This window comes from Musca domestica, unplaced genomic scaffold (assembly GCF_030504385.1).
Source record: "Musca domestica strain aabys unplaced genomic scaffold, Musca_domestica.polishedcontigs.V.1.1 16, whole genome shotgun sequence".
Lineage (NCBI taxonomy): Eukaryota > Metazoa > Arthropoda > Insecta > Diptera > Muscidae > Musca > Musca domestica.
Window position 1 is genome coordinate 16,079,066 of NW_026712219.1, and position 23,325 is coordinate 16,102,390.

The 23,325-nt window shown below is 35.5% G+C and overlaps 5 protein-coding genes across 8 annotated transcripts in view; 2 read left to right on the top strand and 3 right to left on the bottom strand.

The window, feature by feature from the left end:
- Positions 1-5,436, bottom strand: LOC101890080 (ras-related GTP-binding protein C). The gene is made up of 5 exons (XM_005179033.4): positions 5,238-5,436; positions 4,636-5,106; positions 2,725-2,943; positions 2,523-2,665; positions 1-761 (listed from the first exon to the last, which is right to left on the bottom strand). Exons 1-5 carry the CDS (start codon positions 5,238-5,240, stop codon positions 431-433), a joined length of 1,167 nt encoding a protein of 388 aa, XP_005179090.1. The 5' UTR covers positions 5,241-5,436; the 3' UTR covers positions 1-430.
- Positions 5,437-7,150: 1,714 nt separating this feature from the next.
- LOC101895187 (enoyl-CoA delta isomerase 1, mitochondrial) lies at positions 7,151-8,269 on the top strand. Its single transcript, XM_005179067.4, has 3 exons — positions 7,151-7,522; positions 7,572-7,718; positions 7,777-8,269. The coding sequence occupies exons 1-3, from the start codon at positions 7,280-7,282 to the stop codon at positions 8,242-8,244; spliced, it is 858 nt and encodes a 285-aa protein (XP_005179124.1). The 5' UTR covers positions 7,151-7,279; the 3' UTR covers positions 8,245-8,269.
- Positions 8,270-9,753: 1,484 nt separating this feature from the next.
- Positions 9,754-10,230, top strand: LOC101895359 (enoyl-CoA delta isomerase 1, mitochondrial-like; the record flags this gene model as incomplete). Its single annotated transcript, XM_020035239.2, has 1 exon — positions 9,754-10,230. A coding segment is annotated over one exon (477 nt), but the record flags the coding sequence as incomplete, so codon positions are not given.
- A 1,213-nt stretch (positions 10,231-11,443) lies between these two features.
- Positions 11,444-12,165, bottom strand: LOC101890241 (small ribosomal subunit protein uS17m). Its single transcript, XM_005179034.4, has 2 exons — positions 11,958-12,165; positions 11,444-11,892 (listed from the first exon to the last, which is right to left on the bottom strand). Exons 1-2 carry the CDS (start codon positions 12,063-12,065, stop codon positions 11,533-11,535), a joined length of 468 nt encoding a protein of 155 aa, XP_005179091.1. The 5' UTR covers positions 12,066-12,165; the 3' UTR covers positions 11,444-11,532.
- A 3,227-nt stretch (positions 12,166-15,392) lies between these two features.
- The window catches only part of LOC101890415 (uncharacterized), a 74,063-nt gene continuing 66,130 nt past the window's right edge, over positions 15,393-23,325 (bottom strand). For all 4 annotated transcript variants that reach the window (XM_011292421.3, XM_005179035.4, XM_011292420.3 and 1 more), the window contains 6 exons: positions 21,343-23,146; positions 20,129-21,025; positions 18,671-20,054; positions 16,576-17,213; positions 16,172-16,406; positions 15,393-16,091 (listed from right to left, as the gene is read on the bottom strand). In XM_011292421.3, coding sequence (XP_011290723.1) covers positions 16,011-16,091; positions 16,172-16,406; positions 16,576-17,213; positions 18,671-20,054; positions 20,129-21,025; positions 21,343-23,146 — 5,039 coding nt within the window. In that variant the 3' untranslated portion in view covers positions 15,393-16,010. The remainder of the gene's footprint in view (positions 16,092-16,171; positions 16,407-16,575; positions 17,214-18,670; positions 20,055-20,128; positions 21,026-21,342; positions 23,147-23,325) is intronic.

The window sequence follows — 23,325 nt, forward strand, 5'->3', positions numbered from 1 at the left end:
TTATGGATTACATAATTAAATTTAAAAAAAAATTAAACACAGCATTAGAAACATTCGTTTGAACAGAGAGTAAATATGGCAAATAAAAAACTATATTTTTTTAAGGAAAGAAGGAAAATAACTATTTTTCAAATTTTGTTATCTTATGATAATACAATAAAGTTGTTCGAAGAAAATATATTTTTACAACACACATTTCAAGTAGAAGGGGAAGTAGATGCAAACAAATAACAATAAAAAAGGCACACAAACAAATCGAAAAAAAATCAAAGAATAGTAATTTCCACAAGAATGTGTTCTGATGTAACTAAAGAAAAATTACAAGTTTTTTTTTTGGTTTTGTGGAAGAAAGCAAAACATTTTTGAAGTTGTTCAAAAACCACGCAGGTTGCTCCTTTCGTACAGCAATTAAAAATGCAAGTGTGCGAAATTAAACCATTTTCCCTGTTCTACTATTCACCAAATCTTCATCATCGTCAATATTCTCATCATCGGAATCCCCATCACCGTTCATAATGTATTCCTGGCGTTCATCGACGGTGGGTAACTTTTGAGATTTCATACGCAATTCAAAGACCTCACTTATGGCATCGCGGAAACACATAAAATTATAATCGATGACACCCTGACGTATGAAATTCTCCTCTCGCAATATACACACCAGGGCCAGGAATTTATTGACTTCGCGCAGATAGAGTATGGTGTTATTATTCAATTTGATGAGACTAGAACTTTGATTATCGAAAGCTTCCTCTTCGGAGCTGGAAAAGAAAAGATAGATTTACTTATATTAGTCTGAGCATATACCTTCAACAAAAATCTATAAAAAAATCATGCTAAAAAAGTAAAGGAGGTTTGCAACTGGATAGACGATTGAAAATCGTGCCATTTACTGGAACTTTTAGTAAAAATAAAAAAAATCAAGACCAGATTTTATAAAGCAAACCATAGATATTAACCAAGCAGATATTAACCAGCTGTTGGTAGGAAATAACCTCCAGTTACTAGTGGATTTTAATGTCCACCATGAGTTGTGGCATTTCGTAATTACAAAATTGTAATCTTAAAGCCTAGTGTCACCCGGTCTGATCAGTCATTCACTTCTCTTAGATCAGACCATCTCCCGATAATTGTCTCCATCAACAAATCTCCTGATTTCGTAACCTTCGAACGCCGCATTTTCCATAACAATGAAAAAAAAATTTCAGAGAGTTCGCCAAGCTTCGTTTCAGACAATTGTACAAAAAGCTACAGCCGCTCGGTACATACCTGCTGGTCGTATACCCAAAATAAGACCAAATTTCCTAGCAAATGTGCGAGATCTTCTCATTCGTTTCAACCGCATTGATCCCTCGATCAGTGAATTCACAGTGGAAGTCAACCTTTTGGTACAGGATCATAAGAGGCAATAGTGGCTAGACCATCTGAAGTGTTGCAACATTGGAATCGATATGTATAAACTGTGTATAACGGTTAAATCGCTCTCGAACCCTGGGAAAATAGATGATAGTACCTCAGCCACTTTTAACGAGATAACGGTGACTAATCCGAAGAGCTGCCCTGGATATTTTAAAGCGATAGGGCAAAGCGAGGAGTACTACGTCAGATCTCCAACCGCCGAGGAGGTACCATCACAATGGTGGATGGTGTCTTTGCAAACATCATCCGAAGCGCTAAGTCATCCAAATCGTTGGGCCCAAACGGAATCTCCATGGTAATGTTGAAGCAATTGAATACGGTGGGAGTTGGGTGTCTGATAAAAGTTCTCAGCCTATCGGTAGGCCACACCCGAAGCCTGGAAATGGGCAGTGTGTTCCCGCTACTGATATAAAATGATTTTCAAATTCTACTTTCCAACATAAAGTAATCGATTGCGAACGGTTGTCTTTCTGATTAGTACCACAAGCAAATTTCGACTTGGTCTTTTAGAATTCGAATACCAAAAGATTAATCGAAAATTGAGTTTAAAGTTTAGAATAGTCATGTGTAGAAGTTTTTGAAACCATCTATTGCATCATGGGCTAGGTAACTGTTTATATTGAAAACAAAACAAAAAAATTAAAAAGTATTTCGATCAGAAGAGGAAAGATTTTTATAAAGGCCGTAAAAATGCTCTGAGAGCATAAATCCCTTTTGTGGTGTTGCTTTACCCATGGTGAAAGTATGCTTTCACCTCCATTTTTACCATCACCCAGATTGACTGTTATACTGTGTTGTTATGCTATGTATTGATTCGTTTCAAGCTAAGGAATGAATCGTATAACAGGTTGTACCCGTAAACCACAACTGTTATAAATCAATATACTAAAATGGTGAATTTGCCATTGATTGTTATAAACAACGACCTATACAAAAGTTTGCTGCTATGAAATTGTTGCTTGCAATAGGTAACTGTCTCTGCTAAGCACAACATCGAGGTGGTTGGCAACTCGTTCGTTATAAGAAACTAAGTAACAATAATTAATAATTTGATATATAAATTTACAAAAACTAAACATATTTTTAAATTGCTAGCAACTCACCTATATATACTCGATAAATCGATAACAACATCAATCATATCACAACATAATTCATAACTTTGCATATCGACCGGTGAACAATCGGTAGCTATGTATATTTTTGACACCACATCGAATAGAAATGCCTTTTCTATGCCGGAATTCTAAAGGAATGATTCAAATTATATAAATATTCATATGATTTCTGATTTTAACGAATTACCGATATAAAAATGTTGAGCAAATTTTCCAATGTCGGCAATTGGGGTATTAGTTTTTGTACCACCTTCGAAAAGGCCTCAAATATCGAATGATCATAGATGGAAGTCAAGTGAAAGCTTAAATGGATTTGTGTCAGTCCAGCATCGGCTAAATCGTCGGAGGCTCGTTGATGTATGTCACGTTGGGACTCCATTTTTGTGTCATCGCTGATACCATCAACCTGGAATGGGGAAAAGGTTTAGAGACAGTCTTTATTTCAAAAAAGGAGCAATTAGACTTAACAAAACATAAATATTTAGACAATTATTGAAATATGTACAGTCCCTTTTCAATTGTCTTAAGTATAGGTAAACATTGATTAACCAATGTACCACTCTAGTTTCAACAAGTTTGTTTTTGTTTTATCCCTCCTCATCGTATAGATAATGAAATTCATATATCAACGTTGTATGTGAACATTGAACTCCTATCATTACAAATGTAAGGCACCCCGACCCTGCCCGAATGTATCATAATATTGGAAAACATATTTATGAAGCCAAACAAGTGCTGATTTGCATTGTTATCAACAGTAAATGTGTGTTGTTTTTTCATATTGGCCAGACAGTAACTAGAAACTGCAGCGTGAATGGCGGTTTAATCAAAATATACGTCATTTATATTTATATGTAGATTTATTTGTAGGTATTTAAATTAAGTATCATTTCAGACTTGAATAATTTGCTGCCATAAATTTCGTGGAATGTGGTTGATATACAACATAGATATAACACTATATTTTGAGATCATATTAGTTGGGAAGTATGTGTGTAATTTAAAAAAAAATATTTTAAAACAGATGATCTCCGCTAAGGAATTTATTAAAGATAATTTCAGATAGCAGAGACCACACAAACCAAGAAAATGCATTAAATTCCATGGACTTCTATGCGAAAGATATCTATCTGTAAAAAATCTAATGAAGGGTTTCCATCTATCGAAAACCAGAGTCTATAAAGAGAACATCTTTCATCTTCAGACGGCACGATGAAAGTATAGTCTCAATAGATGATTTTTGTAGAATATCTTAACAATATGTGTGAAAAGGATTCATTTTAGACACGTACAACCTGCCCTCTCTACAGAAGTTTGTTCTTGTACTCTTTGTAATTATCCTAATATTAACTATAAGTATAATTGTATAAAAAAATAAATAATAAATTAACAATTTCTAACTACAAAAAACATATTAAAAGTTAAATATGTTCAGATGAATTGAGGAGTACCTTCAAACTGCAGAAGTCCTATAAAAAGACTTTCAAACGTCGTCTTTCAATAGCAGAACTATAATTAGTCTTCTATCTATGGAAGAGTTGGTATTCTATAGAAGATCTGTCAAAGGTTTTCTATCTATAAAAGGAGAATGAATAGCTGCAAAAGTTTCTATCTTTATTAAAGATCTCTGTAAAGTCTTCTATACAAATATGCTGTGAAATGTCTTCTACCTTTAGGAGAGCTGTGAAAGGGTTCCATGCATGGAAGTCCTGTGGAAGGTCTTTTATCTTCAAAGGTCCTTTATCTATTTATCAATGGCTTTTTCAATAGAAATCCTATCCAAGACCGTCCATACAAAGAATGTTCGTGAAAGGCATATAATTTATTTTCTGGAATTAATTAATTAATTGACCATCTAACAGAAGTATCTCCTACTGATATGACTATCTCCAAGTCTTTTATAGATATGATATCTTATTTTATGGCTTAAGCCCCTTTTGAGCGTTTCCTCATACAGAATTTTGCCGATAACATTCCTCTCACGTGACGTTTAAAGATATCCCCAGCATTAAAAGGTTTGGATACCCGTTTGTCAAATTAAAAACTAAAAAATATGTAATTATATATGCACTTATATACATCTTAATCTGTCACTCACCTTATGTATGAACACCTCAAATTTAATACGCGGATTAACTTTATACGCTTTAATGACAGTATTCTTAAATTTCGTCAACGCCTCGTTGTAATCATCCTTGGCATCGATGACAAACACTAGCGAACCACAATTACCAAATATCATATCCGAATCGAACGTGGGATCGATGAAATCAATTTGTCCCGGAAAATCCCAAATGGAAAATTGTACAAAACTTGAGTTGTTTATGTCGTCTTTGACAATCTTACTTGTCGACTCCAAGAACAGTGTTTCGTTGGGTGACATTTTATGGAAGACAACTTTTTGTATAGAACTTTTGCCGGAACGTCGTAAACCCATTAGGAGAATACGTGGCTTCGAGTCCGCATCGGAGCCAGCCATACCCGTTGAATCGAGACCATCTTGATCGAAAGCGCCATAACCATACTCTTTGGGAAACGTATCCACATGATAGTCATCGTCTTCGTAACTCTACACAAAGGAAACCAAACAAAAGAAAGATGTTAATTAATGCGTAGAACCATCATAACTTCTTCTCATGGGCCATGGGTTTTTGTGGGTGTTATCATTTGTCGTTTTCTTTTTCTGGTCTTCCTTCTTACCATCTTAATCGGAGCTTGTGCGATGTTAAACTTAATTTACACTGCAGGCATTTAAGTTATTTTTAATGTCTCAGTGGTGTTTGGCTTTGTTATTGATTATTATTTTGTTAATTATTTGTTGTTTTCAATGAAGTTGAATTTTTTTGTGTGACACACTACAACACTGTATGACCAGATTACAAAGCTCTTGTCGCAACAGTGACGCCGTAGAAAGAAAAAACAAAGAACAAAGCAGAATAAACGTTAAAGATCGAAATAAAAACAAAACCACCGACCTAAATTTAAGGGTTATTTAGATCGACAATGGTTATAGGGTTTAGGAAATGCAGTTTTGCGAGAAAACAGCTGCCTTGTTATCTTTTGGAGTAGTCAAACCGGCAAAGCCATCATGGAATGGTTGAAGAATATTCTTCTACCATGCATGATGGGAAAGACAATTTTGATGATTTGACAATTTGATATGATAGTTATAAAGGGAAATCATGGTAGAATTAGAAGGCCATGCTTCCATGTAGTTGGATTCTTTAACTAATTTTTTGAGTAACCGACTTCAGAATTTGGCGGAACAATTTGTATTGTGTATTTTGTATAGCTCCCATAAAACGGTATCTCCCGATATTTAGTGTTTTGATGATTTTTGCCACATTTTTCCACGGATTTGTCTAAAATTAGTATATGTAGGTCATAATGGGTTCTAGCTCTAGCGATAAAACATTGAACATTGAACACATTTACCAACGAAATTGTTTCAAATTTTGTATTTAAGAAATGTGGTACATGACAATCCTTAAAGTAGAAAATTGTCTATGGGAGTTCCCATTTTGGTATGGCCCCCATATAACTGAAAAGTTTAACAGCATTATCCAAACGGTCTTACTGGTATTTGTAGTTTAAAGTGGAACACGCATGAATTGAGATACTTTTATTTAAAACTGTTTTCTTTACCCAAGGATGGAATTAAAGTTTGGCTTGGCCGAACTTAATGTTTTTTTACTTGTTTCCATGTAAAAATGTAAATTCATAAATCCATTATATAGCACAAATTAGAGATGAAACTTGTTTTCGATGCAGTTGAATTTGAAACGGCAAATTACAAAAAAAAAAAAAAAATCAGGGCTGGATATTCAAATTTAGAATGAAATTCCCTTTTTTTAATTCTATCATTCATTAGTTCTACCTAATTGTAAATGATTCAATATCTAATAGGATGAAACAAATATACATAAAAGAGTTATTCCAATTTCTGAACCGTTCTCACCAAATTTGAGGGCCTTTCTTTTAGTACAGAATTGACTCTATGAGCTAAAATCCATTCTAAATAACCACCGATTGACTTCGTATAAGAAAACATATAAAAATCTACTCATTTTTGACAAAAAAAATTAAATATTTTATCATATCAATGTTTCCAAGCGCTGATCCAGTATTCTTCTACCATTTTTTAAACCCAAAAGAATTTTGCTTTACTGTAAGAGTTTCGTTTTACTTTCAAAATTGTGGTGAACGCCTGAAAGTATGCAATAAATGTGTAAGAAGTAAATTTAAATACTGACAAGATGTGTAGAGACCCATATATTATAGGATTGAGACTTTTAAATGCTTTCTATTATATCATCTGTAAGTCTTCTATAAGAGCTTTAGTTGGTAGAAAATCATCCAAAGATGTTTTTATATACGATTGGGCTTAGATATGTACATCTATTATTAAGTGCCTTGTTTTTGATACATTCTTTGAGGGGCAATGATTCATCTCTTGTTTATTCAAAGTTTTAGGAATACCAAAATCAGTAATAACTAGACTAGATCTATATAGTAAATTGACTCCATTGACACATTTCTACGTCAATGGTTATGTTGCGACTCAAGAGCGAACTTTAGACATAGATTCGTTGTTTGTTTTATACCATCTTAGGAGATAAGTTGGTTTGTTTATTAACTAACAATCGCATTTTCTTTTGATAAAGCTTTCGTTGTGTTATTGTACCACTTGGAAGATACTATATGGTCGTTCCGAAGATAGACATTACAGCATTTATAGAATTATGTTCTTCCAAATAACTAAAGCTGCAACGCCTTTAACAGGATGTAGACGGCAACTAATACTACGATCGCTATCCTCGTCCACGAACAATATTCAAATAGAAGTGGATAATAAGACAGGTTTTGCAACAGTGAGTATGAATCGCCCACCAGTCAACTTGTTGAATTTAGAATTGATAAATTCGTTGACTCGATCGATGAAAGAGATGGAGCAGAACAAATCTCGTGGAATAATATTGACTTCGGTAGGCCTTGTATATGAAGTTTAAATGTGTGTTCGCTAATTTCAAGTAGACTTCCAATTCGGTGTTTTCAGGTGGCCTGGACATTAAGGAGTTATATAGACCTGACGTGCAACGCTTAAGAGAATTTTGGACAGCTTTTCAAGATATGTGGCTCGCTTGGTATGGAAGTGCTGTGCCAACAGCGGCTTTGATAAACGTAAATAAGTCTCAAAATCTTTTTATTTTCTATTTCTAAATAATCTTGATCATTTCAGGGTCATTCTCCAGCTGGCGGCTGTGTCCTAGCCACCTGTTGCGAATATCGAGTCATGTTACCAAAATTTACAATAGGTCTGAATGAGGCTAAATTTGGCTTAGTGCCCCCACCCGTTGTACGAATTTCATTCAAAAATGTACTACCCCTAAGAATAGCTGAATTGGCGTTGTGTCAGGGAAAACTGTTCACCAGTAATGACGCCTTGAATATTGGATTAATCGATGAATTGGCAAAAACTAAGGAGGAAGGATATGAAAAATGTGTAAAATTTTTACAAACATTTAGAAAAGTGGATCCAGTAGCTAGATCTTTAACCAAACAACAATTTCGTGGCAAAGATCTTGATGATTTGCGAAAAGGAAAGCAAAAGGATTTGAATGATTTTGTGGAACATGTTACCCAAGATGATATACAAATGAGATTGGGTTTATATTTGGAACAATTGCATAATAGAAAGAAAAAGTAATTAATGCATTTTTCGATTTTAAGAAATGAATACACTGATTATAAGGGGCTTCAACAGATTAAAAATGTTTGGAATTCTTCCAGAGGTAGAATAATTTCTAATATATTGTTAAACAAAGGATTCCTTTAACAGGTATTCTATAAATAGACTGGCAGCCATCGATAGAATAACTCTTATACGTTGAGATTGTATTGAAACCATCTGAGGGGAACTTCATATATAGAAAGCAATGAACAGGTTTCTAGAGATAAAAAACGTTAAGAGATCTTCAACACATAGGTGATAGTTTGAAGACAATTCCAAAATCTTTAGATAGGAGGCATTCTATTATATTATATAGATGAAAAAAAGTGTCGATTTTCATACGAATTTAAAATGGAATAATTCAAATTAAAACTCAAAATTGAAAGATTAAGAATTTCAAGTGGATTATGATGAAAGACACTCTCCTGGTTTTTAAATGAGATTCTTGAATTAAAATTATTACAACTTAAATTGTAATTCGATTTATCAAATTGCTATTAAATTTTACGAATTGCAACTAAAATGTTTCGAATTATATCTGATCCCTATATTGAAAAAACATTTTAGAATAGTTATATGAGTCTTCTATGGATAGAAATTTTATACTTCTTTACAAAAATAAAAACCTTTAAATCATCTATAGAAAGAAGACCATTTTGTTGATAGAAATCAGTAAACAGTATCACTTTCAATACCTCAATATATGATATCTTGTACAGGATTCCCATGGATAAATTCACGCCAAATTTATCCCAAACTCAAAGATGATTATTTTGTTAATAGAAATCCTTCAAAAGGTTTTCCAAGTGTTTTCAACACCTCTATATATGAGATATTGTAGAGGATTTCCAGATAAATTCAAAACAAATTGAAATCTATCCCAAACCCATTCAGTCTCCGGTACCGTGTATATGCATGTATTTTTCAACCGATTTTTAATTACCAAATATACAAATTTATTTTGTGTGGAAAGTAAGTGATGTTTGGTATCATAATGTCAACCCATTCCGATTTTGGACATTGATTTAGAAGGTAATTTGCTGATTGGTAGTAAAATTCTCATAGTATTCAAACTGTTTTGACATATTTATACGTCAATGTTTATGTTGCGACTCAAGAATGAACTTTGAACAACGATGCCAAATTTGTGTAACCTGTTAAGAGATAAGTTGCCGGCATATACTTCTTTTAAACAATCAATCGCACACATACACACCTTTCTTTGACACATCTTTCCACTACATCTTGGAGTTATCCGAAAGTGTATTAAAATAAGATACTACTTTTGAAGATAACAATTTTATTTATCAAGAACAAAAGTTATGAAGTCTATTTTCAAAATTATTAAAACCCCAACTTCAATACTAGGGTGTAGGCAAAAAATTCTACGATCCTTATCTACATCTCCAAACAATATACAAAAAGAAGTGGACCAAATTAAATCCAAAATAAATCTTATATTTATCTATTTTAGAATAACATTAACAATTCCAGGGCCACTCTCCAGCGGGCGGTTGTGTCCTAGCAACCTGTTGCGAATATCGTGTAATGTTACCAAATTTTACAATTGGCCTTAACGAAACACAATTTGGTCTAGTGGCTCCCCCTTTTATAAGAGCATCATTCAAAAATGTACTACCAGCTAGAAAGGCTGAATTGGCTTTGTGTCAGGGGAAAATGTTCAGCAGCAAAGAAGCTTTGGATGTCGGATTAATCGATGACATGGCAAACACCAAGGAGGAGGGACATGCAATGTCTACCAAGTTTCTACAAACATTTAGCAATGTAAATCCCGCTGCTCGATCCCCAATGAAACAACAATTTCGTGGCAAAGATCTTGATGAATTGCGAAGGAATAAGAAGAAGGATATGGAAAATTATGTAAAATTTGTTACCCAGGATCATGTACAAAAAAGAATTGGTTTATATTTGGAAAAGTTGCATAATAAAACGAAAAAGTAATACACAAATTGTTTCTTTTGGCTTCTACAAATAGAAGACATCCTAGTGGTCTTGCAAATATAGAAGAATTGCTATTGATATAGATCTGTTAATAGATACTCGATTTTAATATACATTCCCGAGATCTTTTAAAGATATTCAACATGTAGAAGTCATTCTAAAGATCTTGAACAAATTAAAGGTCATTTGATGTCCTTGAACAATTAAAATACTGTAAGTACTGTAACCGAAGGAAGAAATTCTAGAAGACCTCTTGAGATAAAACACCTTCTAAATATGTGAAAATAAAACTCCGTTTGAAATAAAAGATCTAAAGATGGAAGATATTTTACACATTCTTTATAGAAAGAATTCCTTTAACAGGTCTTCTTCAGATAGACCTTCTTATACTCTAGATGTCTCCTATAGATAAAATATCTTTATTTGTTGCCCAAAAAGAAAAGGCTGTTTATTATCGATGCATATACTATCTTTTTTCCTATAAATTGAAATCTTTTAAAGAACCCATATTACTATCTAAAAGTCTTCTGTGAATAGATATTTTTGGGAAGGTACTAGAGGAAAGTATAGAGGAAATTCTATGATGACTTTTTAGTTGTTTTGTTATGGATTTATCCGTAGAACTTCGACTATCAAAAAAGGAAAATGGGACATCTACAGATTAGAGTACGTTCTATGATATATACTTTCTTCTAAAGATCTTTTATAGTTTGAATACTTAATGGATGTTGAAAGAATACTCTATGCAGCCATTCTTAAATGATAACACAATCACAGGTTTTTAGAGAAAGGTATAAGGAACATATATCTTCCACAAAATAAAAATCTGGAAAAAGAGACACGAATACAGATATTTATAGATGAGAAATATTCTATGGATAGAAGTTCTGGACAAGATGTTCAGTGTATAGAAGATCTTCGCTCTATTGATAGAATACATATTAGAGAAGAACATTGTGCATACGATATTCTTCTGTATAGAAAACGCTTAACAGGTTTACTTTGGAAAGAAGATATTCTTCTATGAATGAATTATGAGTCTTTACAGACTACAATATCTTTAACAGAACCTCATAAAAATAAACATTTTAAAGTAAAAATACCGTCAACAGACTTCCTAAAGATTAACCTTCAACAGCTTTTTTCAGAATTGGCCATTTTCCTCTTTAATAGCCTAATTTTTATCTCTATAATTAATGAAATAAGTACTCCCTTCTGTTGTTACTTTACAGTTAAAACAATTTCTTACATTTTTTTATTAAGACTACTTGGAAATATATAAACTTTAACAAAATACACAGCCTACACAGCGAATGGCTGATCTTTACCATCATCGTGATATTTAATATATGTTTCGCCGTGTGTAAAATCTTTGGTACCCTCCAAACGTCCACGCGGTGGTGCCTTCGAGTAATCGAATGCCTTCTCCGACTTGCCAAACATACGATTAGCTTCCTCGATTTGATCACGATATTTACCAACGACCACAGATTTACCGGTAATGGGATCGGTTATGTCACCAAGGGGGTATACAACTTTTTCCACTTTGTGGGTGATGAGGCGTGTCAGACGTTCGGGCAATTCACGTATCAGAACAACATCGCCAGTCTTGCAAACCTTTTGGGGATCGTGGGCAAAAAGGAATTCATCTTTTTTGAAATACTAGAATATAAGAAAAAGGGGTTATTAGCAGAGTGCTTTTCTTGTAGCAGGTGCGACGAATTTACCATATTCAAATTCTTGTCCAATTCCATACGGCGTATGCGTATTTTGGATGCATTGGCTTTTACACAAGGCATACATTGTCCCATTAGTAATAGATTTCTAGCTGACATGATTTTTTATTGAATATTTCTGGGATTTTCCTGAGATTTTATAAAAAGAATCCAACGCAAGGCGAGTTGTTGTGTTCAATGAAACTATTCACAAATTGGAACGGGGGAATTAGTGTTACTTTTTCGTTCAGATAAGTTCACGACAAGAACAATTTGTAATTAGACTGCGTTTACATCACAGGTCGTTATGATGATATGTTAGCCAATTATTTTTGCATCCTTTGCGGTTCTCTGAGGGTATTTAAGTTTGTCATTCCGTTTGTAAGTTAGTTATCGGTATAACTGTATATAGTTAATATCAACCAAATTTGCTATAAATCGGAAGTTTATAATATATTATATTATATTATATTATATTATATTATATTATATTATATTATATTATATTATATTATATTATATTATATTATATTATATTATATTATATTATATTATATTATATTATATTATATTATATTATAATATATTATTAGAATTGGACCATTGAAAATTTGATTATCTTTATTTATTAATGAATATTCTTTTCCAAAAATGGCTCTTTCTTGAACGAAAATGAGAATGCTGCGTCTGTTGCATAGCCAATTAGATTCACAGCCAGCGAACGATCAAAAAAGTATGGTATTAATAAAATGTCTGTTTAGGAAATAAGGACAAATTGTTCAAAATCCTTTATCGAAGATGTTCTGTGTTAATATGTAGTCTCTGTTGAAGGAGTTCATCTTTGAATGGTATATAATTTCAACTCGAGAAAACAAAAGTTTCCCAGCCCGTTACTTTCTGACATGAGATTAAGGGGAAATTAAATACTAACTAACAATAATAAGTAAAAAGCAGCTAAGTTTGGCTGAACTTTTAATTCCCTCCACCACTTGTAAGGAACTTTCAATAAAAAAGTCAATTAGAAGGAAAAAGGATATGAAAAATGATGTAAAATTTGTTACCCGGATCATGTACAAAAGATAATAGGTTTATATTTGGAAAAGCTGCATAATAAAAAGCAAAGTAAAACTACAAGTTGTTTCCATTGACATCTACAAATAGTAAATACAGAATTACTAAAGACATATATATTTTAATCATGGTACAATCATGGTACAATGAATTCAAGGTAGGGCAGAACTACCATATGATTTCAATTTTTTTATTTTCTTGGCTTAATATGTCATCTTTATTTGTTTATGTATGTGTTTTCTTTTCAATAATAAAAAAATTGTTCAGAAAATATTCAAATTCGGGTGTCTTCAAAATGTTTATTTCAACGTATTCATCTACAAAATCTAGAGTTTTTGTAGCGAAATACTCCTATAGAGATATGTAGTACATGATTTTGAAAATAAGTTTTGACCTTTCATTCAGTTATCGCGTTTTTCAATTATTTATTCAAAACAAATGCAACAAGTTGTTTGATTTTTTATTGTTTTGATACTAATTCTGACATTACAAGCCAAACAGTTTGGCCTGTTTGGCTTGTAATGTCAGAATTAGTATCAAAACAATAAAAAATCAAACAACTTGTTGCATTTGTTTTGAATAAATAATTGAAAAACGCGATAACTGAATGAAAGGTCAAAACTTCTTTTCAAAATCATGTACTACATATCTCTATAGGAGTATTTCGCTACAAAAACTCTAGATTTTGTAGATGCATACGTTGAAATAAACATTTTGAAGACACCCGAATTTGAATATTTTCTGAACAATTTTTTTATTATTGAAAAGAAAACACATACATAAACAAATAAAGATGACATATTAAGCCAAGAAAATAAAAAAATTGAAATCATATGGTAGTTCTGCCCTACCTTGAATTCATTGTACCATGCTTTTAATATATAATCGATTTTAACAATCATTCTCGACATTTTTTAAAGGTAAACAACAAGTAGAAATCATTTAGAGATCTTTAATAAATTAATGGTCATTTAATGTCCTTCAACAGTCATAATACTCTTTAAAAGGCTGTAACCGAAGGAAAAAAATTCGAGAGGTAATCTATAGATGGAACAACTTCTAGAGGAAAACTTTTTAGAGATATTTTATTATTACCTTAAAAACTCCTTTTTGTAGGGTTTCAGCAGATGGATGATGTTCTAGATGTTTTCTATAGATGTAATATTTTAGTGTTTCTCCTAGAAGTCTTATTTAGAAGTTCTTTTCTATGAATTAAACTCCTTTAAAGACTCTATCATAGGCTGCAGTACCTATTACGAACTTCAAATACCAAATTTGAAACAGTTCCCGTAGAACATGTCGCTAAAATTATTGAAATATTGAATATCGGAAGGTACCGTTATATGGGGGCTATACGAAAACGTGGGCGGATTCCTGTGGAGCTGGAGGTGCAAGCACGAACAAACACATATTCTCAAATCTGTGGGAAAACAGATTATCGTTATTTATTAAAGAATATTTATTCAATTCTAAGACTGACTATGTTTTAAACGAAAATATGAATGCTGCCAATAATGTTCGATAGTCAATAATCCAATGTCTGTTTGGGAAATAAGAAAAAAATTGATCGAAGACGTACTTTTAAAATATGCAATCTCTGTTGAAGGAGTTCACTCCTTGGAGGATATATAATTTCAATAATAATATTTTTGATAATAGTAAAGTATAAGAGGAAGAGCTTCAATGAAGAGGAAGAGCTTCAGTAACCGAGGAAAAAAACAATTTGATATCATATTCACGTAAAAGGGAGTTAATTTATTAGTTCCTAAAGCAATAATTTATAATGTGATTTCCCAGTTTAGGTTGTTAGAATCCATGACGAATGTATAAAGGGAGTTAAACATTGAGTCGTTCCAATTACGGAATTATAAGTTCACTATTTAGAAAAGGGCAAGTTTTTAGTAACATTGGATAAGTAGGAAGAGGAGCATTAATTGAATTTCGAGTGAAGCTAGATTTCCACTTTCTCAACATCTTTTATAGATATAATTAGCGGTGAACTTTCGATAGAGTTTCAGTATTAGATGTGGTTGCATGAAAGTTAAGCCACAATTTTGAAGAGTTTGAAGAATATTATGTTTTTTTATAAGCTAATGAATTTTCTTATAAAATTTTAGAATGATAAAGGGATCCACGTCAAATAAGTAGGCTGAAGTCTCAATCCAACAACAAATTAGAGAATGCTGCTCCCAATCCTGAATTAAATGATTGTATCAAGTCACCCTTCTGCTATTCTCCTGTAGTATTGAGCAGTTCCCTCTTTACATCACAATGGATCATTGGACTCCGGTGGAAGTACCTGTCTTACAAAGATCGATAGCTGCAGATCTTAATTTAGAATATCATCAACCTGCCAAAAATGAAACACATTTACAATTTCTTTTATATTTGAAAATTCTCTAAATAATTTCATTAAATAAATATTTAATAATCAATTATGATTATCTATGTAATTATTATTATTATTATTATTATTATTTATTTTTAATATAATTTGTATTATTTATAATCGTTAATATTATTTTTTTTTATTCAATCTATGTTCTACAGCAGTGAAAAAAATTATGCTATTTGTTCATAATAATTGATAGTTGTTGTTCGTATAGTTTTTTTTTCTTTCACTAAAGGCTGTGTGAAAAGTGGCAAACGATAAGATAAAGCAATACAAAAAAAAAAAAAAAAAAAAAAATAGGGGAATTAAAAAAAGTAAATTGTTCGATAATTGATTGATTTGTTCATATTTACAGAATCTGGTGATTTTCTTTTGTTCCAGGCTAAACATATTTAACTAAAGTATTTTTTTTTTGTTTTTCTTAAAATTGTTCAATAAACATTAGTGTCTTCTTTTCTATAAAAAATAATAATAATAATAATTTAGTGATATTATATAAATTTTAATGTTAAATTGGATTAAATTTTATAAAATAGTAGTTGTTGTAGTTTTTTGTTCGTGTTGTTGTTCTTTTGATCCTTTAACAGCAACAGTTCTGGGGGTTAATCACAATCTCTTAGAATTCTAAAGTTGTACTGCAATATGGAGTTGGTCTCATGGGGTTTCTCTTGGCATACATTTGTCTGATGGAAAAATCAAAGAGAAAATGAATTAAATATTGTTTTATTATTTAAATTTGTAAAATTTTTATGCGTTTTCTTACCTTTTCCGGATCATTGGTGGCACGTAAAATTAAATCTTTAACAAAATAACCTCGACTTGGTACATTCATCACCAGCATCGAGGTATTGCGTCGTCTTTGCAATACATTCTGGCTTTGATGACTGATGTGATGCTGCGCCGACAGACCCGGCTGTGAGGAGTTAATTAAATGTTTGACATTTTGTTTGGAATGCTCGTGCAGATTACAGACCACCCATTGCAATGGTATGGTAGATCTGAAAAAAAGGAAAACAATAAGATTTTTTTGATGGAACCTCCGTTGAAGGGAATAATGTGAAAGCTGGATCCATCTTATATTACGGAGATTGAATCCAGACCTCACATGCCAGAGTTATTGCAATTTTTTTTTTTAAATTTGGAATACATAGAGGCGTCTTAACTTACGTTAAATGCAACTCAATGCTGTGCTCCTTGAAGAATCGTGACAGCGGTATGACAAACGTTAAATTCATCGAATTTCCAACTTTGGGACAAAATTCATTAACGGCAAATGAATTATTCAAACGTTCGGCCAAGATGCAACTGCGAATTTTCCAACAATCTGCATTGCTGGGTGGACGATTTGGTTCGACAGATAAATTTGGCTGTGCCTCATCGATTTTATCTTGGGTTTTTATTTTCGATTCAACATCAAGATTTTCATCACTGAAATTGTGCTCCAACAATGCATCCAAGTTATCAGCTTCTGATTCCGACTGTTGCTGCTGTTGTTGTTCATCGTCGTTTAGCTCCTTGGCGAGGGCCTGGGTGGCATGTGAAGTTTTACCCTGGAGTGGTGTCAACAGCGATGCATTGAGAGCATCTTTTGTTTTGTCGGGAATATCACCAAATGCGGCTTGTAAATCATCATCGGGTTCATTGATGACAGCATCATTATCATCTGTATCTCCGTGCTGATGATGGTGATCATTTTCGAAATCTTGTTGTACCAAAGTTTTGGATTTCTTCGACTCCGTTTGTTTGAGGTTGAGAGCAGGTTGTATGGGTGCCAAAAGTTGATTGTTTTCCTCGAAACAAACAGACTGTGTGGGGGTGAAGAAAATAGGTTTATTTAATTTTTTGTGTGAACTATAATATTTGAGTCCTTAACTAATTATCATTAATTAGAAGAAGGAACAAGGCTATTGCAACTAAATACAGGGTGAGAGGAAAAAACTGTAACAAACTTCAGACTGCTATCATTTCTAAGCCACTTGTCCGATAGCTGTTAACATTATTCCAGTGACATCAAACCGCGGCATCAGAATAAATGCCGAATATTATAGCGAAAAAATTCTGCAGGGTGTATTAAAGCCTTGGGGTCGCAAACATTGTGGCCTCAGAAATTGGACATTCCAACAGGACTGTCAGCCCGTGCCACCCAAAAATGTTTACGAAATGAGGTTCCTCGCTTCATTTCCAGCGCACAATGGCCACCAAAATCTCCGGATACCAATCCGTTGGACTATTGTGTCTGGAGTATTTTGGAAAGCAAGTTTGGCACTAAAAAATACCAAAGCATCGATCGCCTCAAGCAAGCGCTTCGCTGGGAAAGGGGCTAACTACCGCACAGCAACATTCGAGCAGCGTGTGACTGTTTTTTTGTCCGTTTGAAGGCCATAATTCGTGCCAAAGGTGACCAATTCGAAAAATCTAAACTTATAACATTTTTATACCCTCCACCATTCTATGGAGGGTATATTAACTTTGTCAGGGTATATTAACTTAAGTCGATTCTGCGATGTCCGTCTGTCTGTTTCTTTCGAACGAATTGAGATAGAAGGCTAAAATTTTGCACACATGTCTATTTTGTCAGTAGGCAGGTTAGGTTCGTAAATGGGCCTTGTAGGTCCATGTTTTCATATAGCCCCCATATAACGGTACCTCCCTATATTCGGTATTTTGATGATTTTAGCGTCATTATTCACCGGAATTGTTTCAAATGACGTATTTAGAGTTCGTAATGAGAGCTACAGTCTGTGACAGAAAATTGTCTATGCAGGCCCAGGTCTTCGTATAGGCCCCATATAACAGTACCTCCCTATATTCGGTATTTTGACGAGTTTAGGTACAATACCCACCGAAATTGTTTGAGATGTCGTATTTGAAGTTCGTAATGGATGCTACAGCCTATGACAGAAAATTGTCTATGCTGGTCCGGGTCTTCGCACAGCTACGATATAACGGTATCTCCCTATGTAGGTTCACGTCGTATAGATACCAATATAACGGCTATATTCGGTATTTTTAAAATCTTAACAGGATTTTTTAGGATTTTATTTCCAAATGGTGGAGGGTATTCAAAGTTCGATCCGGTCGAACTTACTGCTTTTTAACTCGTTTGTTTTCATTCAATAAAATTAAAAAAAAGTACAAATTATGGCGTTTAACTTTGTTGCAGTTTTTTTATCTCACCCTGTAGACCTATAAGGCCAATTACCGCGTTTTTTTTTTTTTCAAGGCTATTTTAATATCAAAAATTCTTTCTCCCTCAACTCACCTGACAATTGGATATATCCTCTCGTTTCACTTTATTGTTACATTGTTCGGGTTCTCCAAATGTCTCGACATACGACGTTTCACTGTGTACCCAAACGTTTTGTATGGGATTCGTTAGGGTTTGTTGATTTTGTCCGGTAGAACGACGACCCAGCAGAGATTGGCGATTTTCCAAACCCAAATCGTAGTCTACCGGATCACCAGGATTGAAAATTGATTCATTGTTATTACTTGTCAAACTTTGTAAATCATTGTCGGAATTATCGGGATTACGTTCAACATAGTTGCGACTCTTATTCGAAATGGGTTGAGTCTCAAGGGAATAATTGGTATGCGGAGCATCGGTGTTGACCTTGTTCGAATGGGTGTGCGATTGTACGGCACTAGTTGTCGTCGTGGTGGATGTTGGTGGTGGTACCGTTTTGTAAATGATCAAATCCCCACCACGGGCATTGGTGTGACGCAGAAGATTTGATTGGGTTGGGGCAGAAATGTGAGGGCCCTCGTTCACGCTTCTATCGGTAGAGGCAACGGCGCCCACTGTATTATCTACATGAAGTTTTTCTATTTCTCCACGACCCTCTGCATTTGTGGCCGAGGATGTTCTCTTTTTACTGCTATTTGCCGATGATTTGTGACGATTCGGTGCCTGCTGGGAATCGATATCAATGGAGTTGTTCTCAAAGTCCTGTTGCACGAAGTTGACATTGGTTATCTTTTCGGTGGAGCTATCGCTGGCATTGTGTGCACCACCATTGGAGGTTTCATCATTTGTGGGTACACCATTAGGACTTTTAGCCGCAGGTAAGGCATTGCGGTGCGTTGCCGCCTGCATTACCCGCAACACCATTTGCGGCTGAGGCCATTTATGTTTGTGTTTGCTTATGACCGTTTTATTGGTCCTCGGCACGGGGGCAGATGTACTTCGCGATTGTTCCTGATGTGTGGTTTGTAGCAGTTCTTGGCCCACCGAAGGTTTTTCCATGACCACGGTGATTTCATCCGTTTGCGTTGTGCCGCCAGCTTGGGAAGAGGATGATGGTGGCAGCAGCATATCTTCATAGATCAGTTCACTTTCACCTGCCGTTTCCACTGCTTCTCCTCTTGCGCTACCTATTCCCCGATATGGCATTGTACCATTTTGGCTAAGAGATCTGGAATATCCTCCCACCGTCGATAAATTGGGTAATGCAGGCCACAGACTGTGAGTTCGATTGTATTTCAGACTATGCTGGCGTATGAAATCGTGTTCCTGTTCCGTCAGCGATACCCCAGCATGGCCATAGAAGTGACCATTGCTCAGCAATTGTATTCTATCTAGTTCGCTTAAATTGTGCTGTTTCTTATTGTGTTCTACGAAATATAAGGTGGATACAGCGGCCAAACTGAAAGAGAGAGAGAGAGAGAGGGAGAGATACTTAGTAAGATTTCGATATTGTTATTCCGATTCTTTACTTACCACGCCGCCATGACTATAACTAAAAGAAATATGATAATTTGTAGGGTTCGATTCGAACAGATTTCATAGCCATCCCTGGAGCTACGTCCAGGGGAGCCGGCACCCAGGGTCTTGCAATGCATAAACTGCAATTCATTTTCCTTGGCCCGTTGCAGACGATGATTGACCCTTTCCAAATTCTCAATACGTGTCTCCAGGGTTCCCGTAACCTTACACAACTCCTTGACGGCTCCAATATTCTCCATCAGGATACGATCCTTGTTGACCAAAAGGAAATTCTCAATGACATTACCATTTGGCAGTACAACACTGCCAGCCTCTTGTACAGCATCTGGTATAACTTCACGCACCTCCTGTGCAATCACACCCGTATCGACAATGTCCTCCTCATCTTTGTGCGTCTTGAGTCCCGAATGTAAAGCGAATTGTGGCTCCAAGCGATAGCGTACGATGCGGATCTTTTGTAAATTTCTCAATTGCACCGAAGTATCCAATTCGCCGATTTCTTGTTTCGCCCGACTATCGCTAGGCTGTACAATGTGACCGGATATCTTGAGATTGCCATGTACCACAAGGCTTTCATCCGGCCGATCGGTATTTATGCCAACACGACCCGCATGAAATATGGAATCTTGTGTAAGGCCACGTTGCCAACAGAGATCGACATCAGATTCAAACTGTCCAGGATTTGAGGCGCGCACAATAATTTTATCACTTCCCTGGGCAATGACTGGGAAATCACCCGATGCCGTGTGTACATGTAGGCCGACGACAAGTTGGAAGTAACGTTGCTCGGGGTTCGGGCGTCCCTTTTTGCGCATATTATTGTTGGTCGTCTCCGAGAAGTGTAGCCGTCCCACCGTCACTTTGCTAACAATGTGGCTCTGGAGATCGATGCTGAAACGAAAAGGTGAGGGGAATTAGAAAAAAAAAAAGTTTAGAGGAAGAGAAGACTTTGTCATGGACACGCAGGAGGAAAAGCTAAGCCACCCAGCCTTCGGGCAAATATATTGGTTAAGTACTAACGGAATATCCAATGGACAGTAAATTCCGCAACTGTTCTATTACTACCAATAAATTTACACTGAAAAACTTCCTTGCAAAACTTCGTTATTTGGATTGTCAACTCCTTTGAAAATTCTTCAACTTTGGAGACAGCATCAAAAAGCCTATCCGTCCATTTTTTTGTTCTTCAAAATATTTTTTATACTTACGGCACTGGATAGAACGGCTTCTTCGAACGATCCGATTGACTCTGCTCGATGCGTATTGTCTGGTTGGGTGTCTCCAGCTTAACACCGTAGAAATGTAAATGAAACGATTTGATTTTCTCCAACCCCGAGGGGGTCTTAACAAATTTCGCCTCACTTTGTAGGCGAGCATGGCAAGTTATTTGGAAGTGATTCTTTTTCTGACACACAAAAGCGTCATCGGATACGGAGAAATTGAAACCCTTATCGGCATCGACACGATAATAGACAACTGAGATCTCTTGTAGATTTTGATCGCACAGCTCATGCCAGTTTTGTGGTTGGAATGGTGTGAAACGTATGCACGGACTGAGGGCATCACTGGCACCGGAACCTTCCGCTGATTTGTCCATATTGACACTGGACAGAGCCGGCGATAGGGAGGCTGTCGAGTGGGCTGGTGTATCGGCTATGTCATGGGTGCTATTCAGTTGTATGTTAAGTGGCGAGGTGGCGCTACGTTTCGGTACTTCTCCCGGCAGTGGTGTGGCACACACAGAACTACGTGAGGGACTTAGGATGAGACCTGGATCGGGTTTAACACAGGGGAACTCGACGCCGTCTATTTGGGTATTCATTTTACGTTTACGTGACGAGGATTGATGGTTGGGTGTGGAGGGAGCACTTGATCTGCTCAGTTGCGGCGTGGAGGGTATGCTACCGGTGACAGTGCCAACCACCTGGACATGAGGCAAATCACCGATGGCGGTTAGCATGCCGGTGGCCAGATCATGGGGATCCACCATTTGTGACAGACTTAACTGATAGGAGGGTGGCGGTGGTGGTGGGGGATTAGGAAGGCCATGATTCAGACTGTCATACATCATGTGATTAGTCGTTATGGCGGTGTTGTTGTTGTTGCTGTTGTTAGGACTAATTGTGTGGGTGGTGTTACTATTGGCATGCGAGTAAAGAAGTTGCGTGGCTGCCACCCCTTGGGCGCCATTCATCTCAATGTGAGTGTCTGACTGTTGGTGATGATGCTGTTGTTGCTGCTGGTGGTGATGTAAATTTTGACTGTTAAGTGTTTGCTGTAAACTATTCGGATTTATAATTATCCCCGCCTCATGTTTCACCCTCACCTCCCCCATTGGAGAGTCCTGCGTCGAACCCATTGTCGTCAGTCCATTTAAATTCATTTGATGATGATCCATTATGTGAACATAATGCTGATGATGATTTGTGCTGTCATGTGTTGGGTTTTGAGACTGAAGATGATGTGGTTGTTGTTGTTGCTGCTGGTGATGGACACCACCTGCCATTGATGTTGCTGTTGTTCCATTACTGTTTGAATTGAAAATATCTCTGGTATTCATATTTCCGCTTAATCCCGATACATCTTGTAAAGGACTATAGGGTGGCTCTGATCCCGAATCGGGAGGACTTTCAGGCAATTGTGTGAGACTGATATTGCGGCTATTATTCGAGCTGGAACTACCATGTATGCCAATATGTGGTGTGGAGGTTAGGCCTACACGTGCCGAAACCGTTGGTATAGGTGGTAGAATTAAATCGGAGTTTATTGAGGCCAACGATGTGGGCGATGTAACGGGTGTTTCAGTTTTGGCACTACACAAGAGATTGGTTGCATTGGCCACACCACCACCACTACCACATCCATTCGGGCTAATATGGTTGGTATTGTTTGCATTTTGCCGGTGGCTCACATCTCCACTGCCACCAATGCGTCCAATGGCATTCGATGGTACATGTAAATCTTCAAAGAATATGGCTTCATTGTCAATACCGCCCACATAATCCACTCGATCTGAAAGAAATTGAGGAGAGGAGATATAAAATGTTAATGCGATTTTATGAGGAGATAAAAAATTATATATAAATAATAATTTTGGGATAAAGGGAGGAAAAATAAAAATTTTTTGAATCCTTGAAAAAATAAAAAGAACTTCGAAATTTCTTGAAAAAAATATTTTTGAAAAAAAAACC